The sequence below is a fragment of the Salmo salar genome, chromosome 06, assembly GCF_965601325.2.
Source record: "Salmo salar chromosome 06, fSalSal1, whole genome shotgun sequence".
NCBI lineage: Eukaryota > Metazoa > Chordata > Actinopteri > Salmoniformes > Salmonidae > Salmo > Salmo salar.
The window spans coordinates 14194357-14207270 of record NC_138296.1 but is presented as its reverse complement, the minus strand read 5'-3'; the positions used below and the strand labels follow the sequence as shown (position 1 = coordinate 14207270).

Here is a 12914-nt window from a genome sequence, read left to right as displayed (position 1 = left end):
TAGAATAAGTGTTTGTTACCGGCATAAGGCTTGTTTGTCTTTGGAGGCGAGGAAGGAGCTGTGCATTACTGGCAGTTTTAGATTTTAGGTTTTAGATTTTAGTGATGTTATATATATGCAGGCCTCAACCACGACCCTGAGAGCACTTCATTCAGTGTATCATGCAGCCCTGAGGTTCATTACAAATCAAAAACGTCTAACACGTCATTGTGATCTCCACAGCGCTGTTGGCTGGTCGTCATTGACTTTGCGTAGGATTAAACACTGGTATACACTGATTTACAAGGCCATATTGGGTAAAATGCCATTATACCTCTGTTCTTTTTTATTCAGGTCGGTAAATACATATCAATTACGATCCCATTCTCATTTGCCTCTAACAGTACCAAAAATTTAGAACAAGTCATGCTAGAAATAGTTTTAGTTACTCAGCTCCGTGGTCCTGGAATTCTCTCCTGAACATTTCAAAATTTGATGATCTAGTTTCATTAGTGGAGTTAACAGTTGATCGATGTATATATCATAGAAGAGTGTAATTGTCTTTAGTACAGCTGTTTTTTAGTCAAGACTTTGGTGTTTTTTAACGTAATATGTAATTGTTGTGCTGTATGTGTGTGTATAGTTTTGTTTAATGTTGTGTTAGTGTATGTAAGTTGTTTTGTTTGAAACTTTGTTCCCCCTGCTGTTATTAGACCAGGTCTCTATTGGAAAAGAGAAAAACCTGAATAAATAAAAGTTAAATAAAAACGTACACACATACATATATATATATATATATATATATATATATATATATATATATATAGCTGGTGTAACTGAGTCAGGTTTGTAGGCCTCCTAGATCGCACCCGCTTTTTCAGTTCTGTCCACAAACATTCTATTGGATTGACGTCAGGGCTTTATGATGGCCACTCCAATACCTTGACTTTGTTGTCCTTAAGCCATTTTGCCACAACTTTGGAAGTATGCTTGGGGTCATTGTCCATTTGGAAGACCCATTTGCGACCAAGCTTTAACTTCCTGACTGATGTCTAGAGATGTTGCTTCAATATAGCCACATAATTTCCCTACCTCATGATGCCATCTATTTTGTGAAGTGCACCAGTCCCTCCTGCAGCAAAGCACGCCCACAACATGATGCTGCCACCCCCATGCTTCACCGTTGGAATGGTGTTCTTCGGCTTGCAAGCCTCCCCCTTTTTCCTCCAAACATAACAATGGTCATTATGGCCAAACAGTTCAATTTTTGTTTCATCAGACAAGAGGACATTTCTCCAAAAAGTACGATCTTTGTCCCCATGTGCAGTTGCAAACCGTAGTCTGGCTTTTTTATGACGGTTTTGGAGCAGTGGCTTCTTCCTTGCTGAGCGGCCATTCAGGTTACGTCGATATAGGACTCGTGTTACTGTGGATATAGATACTTTTGTACACGTTTCCTCCAGCATCTTCACAAGGTCCTTTGCTGTTGTTCTGGGATTGATTTGAACTTTTCGCACCAAAGTACGTTCATCTCTTGTAGACAGAACGCGTCTCCTTCCTGAGCGGTATGACGGCTGTGTGGTCCCATGGTGTTTATACTAGCGTACGATTGTTTGTACTGATGAAGGTGGTACCTTCAGGCATTTGGAAATTGCTCCCAAGGATGAACCAGACTTCTGGAGGTCTACAAATTTTTTTCTGAGGTCTTGGCTGATTTCTTTTCATTTTCCGATGATGTCGAGAAAAGAGGCACTGAGTTTGATGGTAGGCCTTGAAATACATCCACAGGTACACCTCCAATTGACTAAAATGATGTCAATTAGCCTATCAGAAGCTTCAAAAGCCATGACATCATTTTCTGGAATTTTCCAAGCTGTTTAAAGGCACAGTCAACTTAGTGTATGTAAACTTCTGACCCACTTGATTTGTGATAAAGTGAATTATAAGTGAAATAATCTGTCTGTAAACAATTGTTGGAAAAATTACTTGTGTCATGCACAAAGTAGATGTCCTAACTGACTTGCCAAAACTATAGTTTCTTAAGAAAAAATTTGTGGAGTGGTTGAAAAACGAGTTTTAATGACTCCAAACAAAGTGTATGTAAACTTCTGACTTCAACTGTATATATAATCCATGTTTATATTAATCACTACATATCCTCTACCCTCCTCCATTATATAATCCATGATGTTTATATTAATCACCACATATCCTCTACCCTCCTCCATTATATAATCCATGATGTTTATATTAATCACCACATATCCTCTACCCTCCTCCATTATATAATCCATGATGTTTATATTAATCCCTACATATCCTCTACCCTCCTCCATTATATAATCCATGATGTTTATATTAATCACCACATATCCTCTACCCTCCTCCATTATATAATCCATGATGTTTATATTAATCACTACATATCCTCTACCCTCCTCCATTATATAATCCATGATGTTTATATTAATCACCACATATCCTCTACCCTCCTCCATTATATAATCCATGATGTTTATATTAATCACTACATATCCTCTACCCTCCTCCATAATATAATCCATGATGTTTATATTAATCACTACATATCCTCTACCCTCCTCCATTATATAATCCATGATGTTTATATTAATCACTACATATCCTCTACCCTCCTCCATTATATAATCCATGATGTTTATATTAATTGAAAACAGAAAGGAAAATGCAGCACACCACTGCTCATGCTCCCAGGTGATTTTATTTATAACAACGTTTCAACTCTTAGTTCTTCATCAGGCAACGATATCCCAGGTGGGGGTGGAAGGTCCTATATATAGGGGCAGTACTCAGTGACATCACTTCCTGAAACAGGAGGTACAGAAAACATAACATAGGTTCACAATATTAAACATTCAATGTATCAAAATAGATGATCATACACAAGGAATGTGATCAATATTTACAGTAGGTTATGTGTACATACACATACAATATTAGGATAATATTTGGATAAAATACATTTTGACATTTTGAAACTATAAAAATGGTTTCAAGTCAAACTCCTCATTAAGGCCAAGAGGAGACGGTGTGTTGAGCCTGTGGATCCAGAAAGATTCCCTTTGAAGAAGTTTCCTCTCAATGTCTCCCCTGTGTGACATCTTGACCATTTCTATTCCAATGTATCTCAGAGAACTAATAGGATGTCCAGCTTGTACAAAATGAGCAGCAACCTGATTTTTGTCTCACCTGTCTGTATATTGCTGCGGTGCTCACTGATCCGTGTCTTAAGGCTTCTATGGGTTTTTCCTATGTAAGACAGACCACAAGGACATGTCAACGTGTAAATAACATTGGTGGACATGCAGGTAATCAGGCCTTTGATCTTAAATCTCTGTCCTGTGCGGCGGTAGGTAAATGAGTTGCATTTATAGGTGAAGCTGCATTGAGCACATTGACAACATTTGTAATTACCCTCCGTAACCTTGTCCAAGAAAGTTTCCCTTTTCTCTGGTGGATAATCAGATTTGACCACAATGTCGCTCACGTTAGGCGGTCTTTTAAAGACCAAATGTGGGGGATATTTAAAAATGACTTTCAATTGTGGGTCAGCATCAATAATGTCCTTAAATGCCTTCCACAATGGTGAGTATTGGGTGAAGCATGATGGGACATGTTCTGCTTTTTCTTTTACTTTGGTTTTAGGCTTTCCAGCTGTGTTAGTCCTTCAAAACGATCATTGGCATGGTTTACCCAATTGTCTTTATACCCCCTTTCCTTATTAAACCTTTGTGTGAGGTCCGTGGTCTGTTTCTTGTAAGAAGCATCAGAGCAGCACATTCTGCTGATACTACTGAATTGGTTTATAGGGAGACCTTTAATAAGTGGATGTGGATGAAAGCTTTCACCTCTAAGGAGGGTGTTCCTGTCTGTAGGTTTCCTATAGAGATCTGTAGAAAGGGAGGTTTTATCCTTAATAACCATCACATCAGGAAAACTGATTTGTGATAGGTTATAGTTAAAGGTGAAACAAATGTGTTCATTCATGGAGTTTAGATAAGCATGGGATTCCAAGAGTTCTTCTTGGGTCCCTGTATAGATCAGGAAAATGTCATCCAAATATCTCAAAATTAAGAGAATATTTTCAAGAAAGGGGTTAAGGTCTGGATTCAGCACCACATGTTTTTCAAACATTCCTAGATATAGGTTAACATAATTAAAAGCCATAGTGCTGCCCATCGCTGTCCGTTTGGTCTGAAGGAAAAAGTCTCCTCTGAAGAGAGAATAGTTGGAGGTTAGTAGCAGTTCAGCCAAGTCCACAATACAGTTGGTGCTGGGTTGAGCATTAGGGGGACGTTCATTGAGGTAGAACATGAGGGCCTCTAGGTCGCCCTGATGGGGGATGTTAGTATATAGACTGGTTACATCAAAAGTACACAGAATATCATTTTTCAGGAATAGGGTCCACAGATTTCAAAATATTAATCAAATCAATAGATTCTCTGGTATACGTGGGGAGAGAGATCACCCAGGGTTTCACAAAATGGTGGAGATATTATCTCAGAGATCCGTTACCACTGACAATGGGCCTGCCTGGTATAGGTGGAGTCACGCTCTTGTGAATTTTGGGGAGAGCGTACTTTATAGTGCCCTGATCAAAGTAGTGCACTATAAAGGGAATAGAGTGCCATTTGGGATGCACCCCAGTTTCACCACCCCCCCCCCCTTCTCCCCCCACACACAGTTCTGAGAGGAGATAAAATAACCCCTTAATTTAAATGAAGCTATAAATAAGGAGAGGAGGAGGGGAGGAGGAGGGGAGAGGAAGCAGGTGTGTCCTGGGGAAGAAAGGGAACAACACATCACTTCCTGTAACTCAGTATCAGAACTAGAACACGTCCCTGGTGAATGACTCTGATAACTAGAAATAGTAGACATGAAACTATCAGCTGGTCTTTGGGTGAGACTGAAACCAATGGTCTACAGACAGCTGTTCCTGTTGTAAAGTACATGTAGATCTTTCCTCAGTCATTATTGGTGGTCCTATGTCCTCCTCTGGTGGACGTTGACAGAACTGCAGACTCTGTTCTGATCATTGATGCACGATGGGGTGAATCCTAACTTCCAATTAAGGTGAACCTTTATTTAGTCATGCATTGATGCCAATGGGAGACTAAGTGAAAATGTTACTGAACTGCAAGTTAGGATTCTCCCCAATGTGAACAAGACCAGACTTAGAGTGAGGGCACCAACGAGGACAGATGTGAGGAACCAGATGAGGACACAGAGAGAGAAAATGGAACAGGACAACGATTCATGTGGACTAGAGGAAGGAGGATCCCTAAACCTTTGTTAGACTGATATAGTCTCTCCACTACACCCATCCACTAGGACTAGAGGAAGGAGGGTCTCTAAACCTTAGTTAGACTGATTTAGTCTCAACTACATCACTACACTCCTCTCTGAACCAGACCAACACAGAACTGAGGAGAGCTTTGTACTGACAACAGAGATATTGTACACTAACTTTCAATAACTTTATCATTTGTGATTGATTTGAAACTGCGTGATGGATTTAGTCTGGAAATTATTACAATGAAATACAACTATAATGAAATACAACTGTTTGAGCCACAAGGTGGAAGCATATTATAATATTTTATCTCTTCTCTTTCCCCCTGCTGGCAAAGATGTATGGAGAGAAAAGATTCATGAGTAAAATGTTATTGTACATTATATTAAGACGTACGTTTATAACACTATTGAATATAAACTATGAATATATTGAATTTATCATGTTATTGTACTGTTGTTTTAATTCCTCATACAGTGAAAAGTACAAGCAAATATTGCCTAGGAAATAATCAAGTTTTCTTTTCTAATCAAATATTTTAAATAGATATGGAAGATTATTAAATAGGTACTTTCAGAATGTTCTTATAATACAATCATATCACACTAATGAAGGTTCTCAACAATGTGAAGTTCTAATTTAAACTAAACCTCTAGTCCATCTCTGGTTATTCATTAACATTACAGTAAACCTGCTCTACATCCTGGATATCTGGATCATCTCTGATTATTCATTAACATTACAGTAAACCTGCTCTACATCCTGGATATCTGGATCAACTATTTCTGGATCTGGACTAAAGTCAGAGAGCAGGCTGCTCTATTTGAGTTCAGTTAAATTCCCCCTCATTTAGTGCTGCTATCACTGATGCTCATCAACATGATCAAATACAAACACTTGTTCTTTAGAATGCTCTTTATTGAATATCCACAATACAGCAAAGCTCTAACTATTCCTCTATTATACATCTGCAAAGCAACCAATTTCAAATATAAAAAGTATACTTATCATATAGCCTACGATATCAGTATTAGTGGATATTTCTCTCTTTAATGGAACATAATGTATATATGCAGGTTAAACTTCTAATGAATTAATAATAACTTGAAAAGTGATGTAGAAAATCAAATTGACATTACAATGGTTCTCAGGCTATTCAGTGCTGCATTCAGACTTCTTGATGCCTTTCTCAGCGAACTTGGAGCCTGCGGTGACTTTACATGAGAACACTTTGTCCTGGTTCCATTCTGACGTGTCAACGGTCAGACAACTACTGAGTTGGAACGTCTTGTCGGCTTGCGGCACCGGGCCACTCGTAGCGATGACGCCGGTGACCGGATTCCCGCCAGCGGTCCAGCTGACATCGGCGTAGCCCATGGCCATCTGACTGGCCAGACACACCAGGCAGGGCGAAAATCTGATATCAACTTTGGAGGGGACAATTACATTAAATTTTCTCAAGAGCAATTCCTGAGGGGGACACCAAAAGTAGTGCTGTAACACATAGCCTACGTTTAATATGGTAAATGTATATTGAGGAACCAAAGAAATAAGGTGTTTGCCGTACTCCTAACTACCGGTACCCAAAACTACACAACTAATCACAACAGCAATACCATTGCCTTTAACAAATCTTAGTTCAGTCACCAGTTTAAGTTGAGAGTGGGGGTATCCATGGCATTTTCCAATTATGTTCCTATTTTACAAGTAAAAAAAATTGAGAACCTTTCATAATGTTGCCAAACAAAGACTCAACAAACTTACCTTAGACTCCCTGACTCTGCCAGTCTGTCCCTGCATATCTGTCCCCAAATCTGCTGTCTGTGTGCAATCTGTTGCCTGCTCTGCCTAATGACATCATTGTGAAACATTTCCATTAGAATTTCATTTCTTTCTTATGAACATTTTATCAACTAGTCTTTGAGATATTAGGCTACTAGGGTTCTTACTTTGCGTTTTGGTGTACTGAAAAATACTCTGATGTCCGTCTTTTTTCTGCCATTTTTCTGCCATTTTTCTACCTGGTTGGCTTCACACACACAGTATGTAGGTTATTTACAGTAGGAGATGGGCTTCTATCATCTTATCTTCTAACATTCTATATGGGCTTCGATCTAAAAGGTAGCTAGCAAATGTGAAACGGATTGCAGTGACAAGAGTTGACAGCTGTATGAGTTCACCATTTACACAACATATGCTGCAACCTTTTGTAATTTTAATCGTTTGTTTCATATTGGCTGGCTTCTAACAATAGCTGAATTTGCAAAGCTAGCGAGCACCAATTCAGTGGTGTTTGCTATAATCTTTGCTACCCGGGTTAAATAAAGGTGAAATAAAATATATAAATAAAAGTTCCCTTGCGACAATTTAGCTTTTGCAACGAGACCATTAAATATATTTCAAACAATGGTAGAAGAGAGTGTAGTTCTGTTCAGTTTATTGCTAACCTTATCACAGGGACTTTGAAGCACTAACTTACATGCATGCTGATCTTGGAATAAATTGACGATTGCAAAGATTCCATCTTTGATGACGCCACATAAATGGAATAGGTACTAGCTAGCTTAATAGTTAATATTTGCGCGCTAGCTCTGCAAATTCAGCTAGTGTGTGTGCGCGATTGACTGGATTAACCTCACGTCAGTTACGTGCATTGAGTGCCTTTCAGACAGTAGATACAACCTCTACCTCTACGTTACCTAGCAAGCTAAGGAACTGGCAGTGGATCAAACCATTGTGAGGCAAAGGGTGGGGGGGTCGCAATCTTTTGAAACTTAAAAATGCACTATTAAGTGTCTATAATCAGCACAATTGCTTTCATTGCGTATTATTAATGTTATTTAAATTACATAGTTATGTTTCAGTGATATATTGGGGGGGACAAATCATATTTTTCCCAGCATGGGGGGGTCGTGTTCCCCCCGTCCCCCCCGGGATTTCCGCCCCTGACACCAGGGTGACTTTGTTGGACTTCAACTCATCACTGGACGGAGGGAGGATGGTCAAGACAGGTGGAGGGAGGGTAGAGTCTGGAGCAATGGAATGAGCAGAATAAATATTACACAAAATCATTTGATATGTTAGTAGAATGAAACAGGGTTGTGTGATTATACTGTAGAATAAAAATATAACGTTTTCTCAAAGACTACAAACAATTAACATGTTGGGCTCATAAAATGAAAAGGCACTAAAACCATGTAATTCTATTGTTACATGTTACTCACAAATCTCTGTTTGTAACTGGACTTATTTAGAAACTTTCTAAGTAACTCTCCATATGTGACTTTTCAGAGGTGAAGCAGATTTCTGTACAAGTGGATAACGAGTTCAGATCACTAAGTTTAAACATAATCAAGTAGTCAGATGTGCTGAATGAGGGATACAATCAAACATATATCCTACTTCTAGTAAACCAGCAAAAAGAGTTACCAACTGTAATGTAGTAGCCTGCAATGTAATTCAGCATGTAACAACATGGTTTTATCATTATTTAATATAACGTGCAACCAATCTTTTAAAGGTCAAATAGTCCATTACGTTTTTTAAGTTTAAATGTGAAATCAACAACTACAGATATACTGTAGGATATGAAGATGTCACAATGTGTCCATGACACTTGATAATCAGTCCACAAAGTAGGTTATTTACACTAAATAATTATGAAACAAGAACACCATGTTAAGTACTTTAACTTTATTAACTATTATGTATTACAAAAAACCTTGAGTACAAAACTATAAGGTTAAAAGAAAGGGTACTCACCACTGACAATGAGCTTGGTTCCTTGTCCGAATACCACAGTGATTCAGTTTGTATACACAGCCGTACAAAAACCTCCTCACTCTCTCTACTGAGAGGACAGGAACTGAAACATCCCATTCAGACAGAGCTTCACTCTCTCTACTGAGAGGACAGGAACTGAACCATCCCATTCAGACAGAGCTTCATTCTCTCTACTGAGAGGACAGGAACTGAACCATCCCATTCAGACAGAGCTTCACTCTCTCTACTGAGAGGACAGGAACTGAACCATCCCATTCAGACAGAGCTTCACTCTCTCTACTGAGAGGACAGGAACTGAAACATCCCATTCAGACAGAGCTTCACTCTCTCTACTGAGAGGACAGGAACTGAACCATCCCATTCAGACAGAGCTCCACTCTCTCAACTGAGAGGACACACAGGAACTGAAACATCCCATTCAGACAGAGCTTCACTCTCTCTACTGAGAGGACAGGAACTGAAACATCCAATTCAGACAGAGCTTCACCCTCTACTGAGAGGACAGGAACTGAACCATTCCATTCAGACAGAGCTTCACTCTCTCTACTGAGAGGACAGGAACTGAAACATCCCATTCAGACAGAGCTTCCCTCTCTCTACAAACATCTCAGGCTTTTCTAGAGTTTTTCTCTATGAAGTAACAGTATATAGTATAGCATCATATTCTGCTGTTGGTGTCTGGTCCTTTTCAATCCATCAGTTAAAGTAATATCCATGTGATGAAGTGTTGACTTGATGATGATGATGATGGTGATGATGATGTTCAGACAATGTCTTTGAATGATCCTTTATCTCACTGTAATCAATAATCACTGATTCACTTGAACTGACACGTCTGATTAAAGGCTTGTCCCTCTTTCAGTCAAAAAGGAGAAGTGTTGCAGTCAGAGTTTTTTGTCATAATGTAAATCACTGTGATACGAACTCTTCAGCAGAAACATCATATGTCTGACAGTAATACACTGCTGAGTCTCCTGCCTCTACCTGTTTAATGATCAACTGATAATCTAAGTCTGAGGTGGATTGAGAGTTGAACCGACTAGAGGGGAAACCTGGGCCATAATATTTAGAACTGTCATTGTCGATAAAGCTCAGAACATACTGAGGAACCCCACCAGGAACCTGTTTGTACCAATGGACATAGTTTCCATCAAATCTGCCAATGTTACAGTCCATAGTGACCTCCTCTCCTGTGGTCTTGGTCTGGACAGAGGGCTTCTGGGTCAACACTATTACACCATGAACACCTGTTGACACAACACAATCACCATGAGACATATATGTAAATATAAAGGTAAAAATAGAAACGTTAATGAAAACATACATGTTAGAGCAGTGATGAGAGTGCAGAGTGTCCCCAGCATGTTGTCAGTGTGTGGTGTGAACGGCCCTTACTGTCCAGCTGAGAGATGAGCAGAGTTGGAGTTTGAGGAGAGGAGAGGCTGCAGAACCCACCTATAAGGAGACAGACAGGGAGGACCAGAGGGAGGGGCCTCTACATCTCAGCCTATCAGCTTCTGAGAAGATGGACTTCTGATACATTTAAATTACAGTTACTATTAAGCCATCAAAAATGTGAAATATTTGAGATAGGACTATTTCATAAACATATTGTATATGTTATGTTGCATTGTAAAGAGCAGTATTCTGTTTCTGCTCAGTTATGTTTGTTAGTTTATATCAGCATGTCATAATATGTATAATAATAACATAATAATATTATCTGGATGGTGGGGTTCTGAACTAACAGTATATCACTAAATGACTGTTGATGTAATATGTCTCTACAGTAAACCAGGGGACTGACTATCATGGAGGTTATCTGATACATGGAGTCTTCTGTTAGGACGGAACCATCTGGAATATCACTTTATCATTCATGGTTTGTGACAACTAGGTGTAATTGTTAATGACAACATTCTACTAAATGTGTGAAGGGTTTTGTGTAAAACACAAGCATGGCCTGTTCTCCTACTGCAGACACACTGGTTCAGGATGACTTGACATTCAGTTAGTGTCTATATTCAGAACATCTGAAAGCAGAAGTGAGTGTATTTGGTGAGGAGGTTTTTGTCATGGTGTATATCACTGTGATACGTGCACATTAACAGAGTTGTCCCATGTATTACAGTAATACACTGCTGATTCTGTCTCCTCCACAGTATTAATAATCAAACGATAATCTGATTTAGACTGATGATTAGATGTGAATTTAGGAGAGGAGAAACCAGAACCATATTCTACAGAGCTCCAACCAGTGTGGTACCACCTCAACATGTACTGAGGAACTCCTCCTGGAACCTGTTTATACCAACGAGCAGCACTATTCTCAACAGTCCCCAGGTTACAGTCCATAGTGGCCATCTCTCCTTTCCTCACTGTCACAACAGGAGTCTTCTGTGTCACCACAGTCACACCACTGACACCTGGGAAATAAGAAGATGACATGTAGTAAAGAGAAACATACAGATTCATTATTAATAAAACAGGAAGTAAAACCTCCAGGAAGTCAGACTCCTTACATGTTAGAGCAGTGATGAGAGTGTAGAGTGTCCCCAGCATGTTGTCAGTGTGTGGTGTGAACAGCCCTTACAGTCCAGCTGAGAGATTAGCAGGGTTGGAGTGTGAGGAGAGGAGAGGCTGCAGGACCCACCTATAAGGAGACAGACAGGGAGGAACAGGGGGAGGGGCCTCTAAGGTTAACCTATCACCAAGCCAGGGAGGGCCAGAGGGAGGACCCTCCTCCATTATGACTCATCATGTCATTGCTACATTGGCTGGACATACTACAGAGCAAGTCAAAGTGTACAAATATTTCGGTGTGTGGGTTGATGACAAGCTGAGCTTCACTGTGCATGTAGAGAACTTGATAAGGATGCTCAAGCTTAGAATAAGTGTTTGTTACCGGCATAAGGCTTGTTTGTCTTTGGAGGCAAGGATGGAGCTGTGCATTACTGGCGGTTTTAGATTTTAGGTTTTAGATTTTAGTGATGTTATATATATGCAGGCCTCAACCACGACCCTGAGAGCACTTCATTCAGTGTATCATGCAGCCCTTAGGTTCACTAATGAAACTAGATCATCAAATTTTGAAATGTTCAGGAGAGAATTCCAGGACCACGGAGCTGAGTAACTAAAACTATTTCTAGCATGACTTGTTCTAAATTTTTGGTACTGTTAGAGGCAAATGAGAATGGGATCGTAATTGATATTTATTTACCGACCTGAATAAAAAAGAACAGAGGTATAATGGCATTTTACCCAATATGGCCTTGTAAATCAGTGTATACCAGTGTTTAATCCTACGCAAAGTCAATGACGACCAGCCAACAGCGCTGTGGAGATCACAATGACGTGTTAGACGTTTTTGATTTGTAATGGAGTTAACACTTGATCGATGTATATATCATAGAAGAGTGTAATTGTCTTTCGTACAGCTGTTTTTTAGTCAAGACTTTGGTGTTTTTTAACGTAATATGTAATTGTTGTGCTGTATGTGTGTGTATAGTTTTGTTTAATGTTGTGTTAGTGTATGTAAGTTGTTTTGTTTGAAACTTTGTTCCCCCTGCTGTTATTAGACCAGGTCTCTATTGGAAAAGAGAAAAACCTGAATAAATAAAGGTTAAATAAAAACATACATATATATATAGCTGGTATAACTGAGTCAGGTTTGTAGGCCTCCTAGATCGCACCCGCTTTTTCAGTTCTGCCCACAAACGTTCTATTGGATTGACGTCAGGGCTTTGTGATGGCCACTCCAATACCTTGACTTTGTTGTCCTTAAGCCATTTTGCCACAACTTTGGAAGTATGCTTGGGGT

At 39.4% G+C, this 12914-nt stretch overlaps 1 protein-coding gene across 5 annotated transcripts; it reads right to left on the bottom strand.

Moving 5' to 3' along the window:
• Nucleotides 1-6208: 6208 nt before the first annotated feature.
• On the bottom strand, nucleotides 6209-11170 carry LOC106606263 (immunoglobulin lambda-1 light chain). 5 transcript variants are annotated; one of them, XM_082976093.1, is made up of 5 exons: nucleotides 10419-11170; nucleotides 10016-10341; nucleotides 9074-9107; nucleotides 8262-8340; nucleotides 6209-6728 (listed from the first exon to the last, which is right to left on the bottom strand). In XM_082976093.1, the coding sequence occupies exons 1-5, from the start codon at nucleotides 10456-10458 to the stop codon at nucleotides 6464-6466; spliced, it is 744 nt and encodes a 247-aa protein (XP_082832219.1). In that variant the 5' UTR covers nucleotides 10459-11170; the 3' UTR covers nucleotides 6209-6463. The 5 variants fall into 5 exon arrangements, 1 of the variants encoding a protein (XP_082832219.1); XR_014392501.1 differs by lacking the exons at nucleotides 10016-10341; nucleotides 10419-11170 and adding exons at nucleotides 7076-7159; nucleotides 7261-7340 and having other exon boundaries at nucleotides 6602-6738; nucleotides 8161-8340; nucleotides 9074-9994; XR_014392499.1 differs by lacking the exons at nucleotides 10016-10341; nucleotides 10419-11170 and adding an exon at nucleotides 7076-7159 and having other exon boundaries at nucleotides 6602-6738; nucleotides 7261-8340; nucleotides 9074-9992.
• Between the last annotated feature and the right edge of the window lie 1744 nt (nucleotides 11171-12914).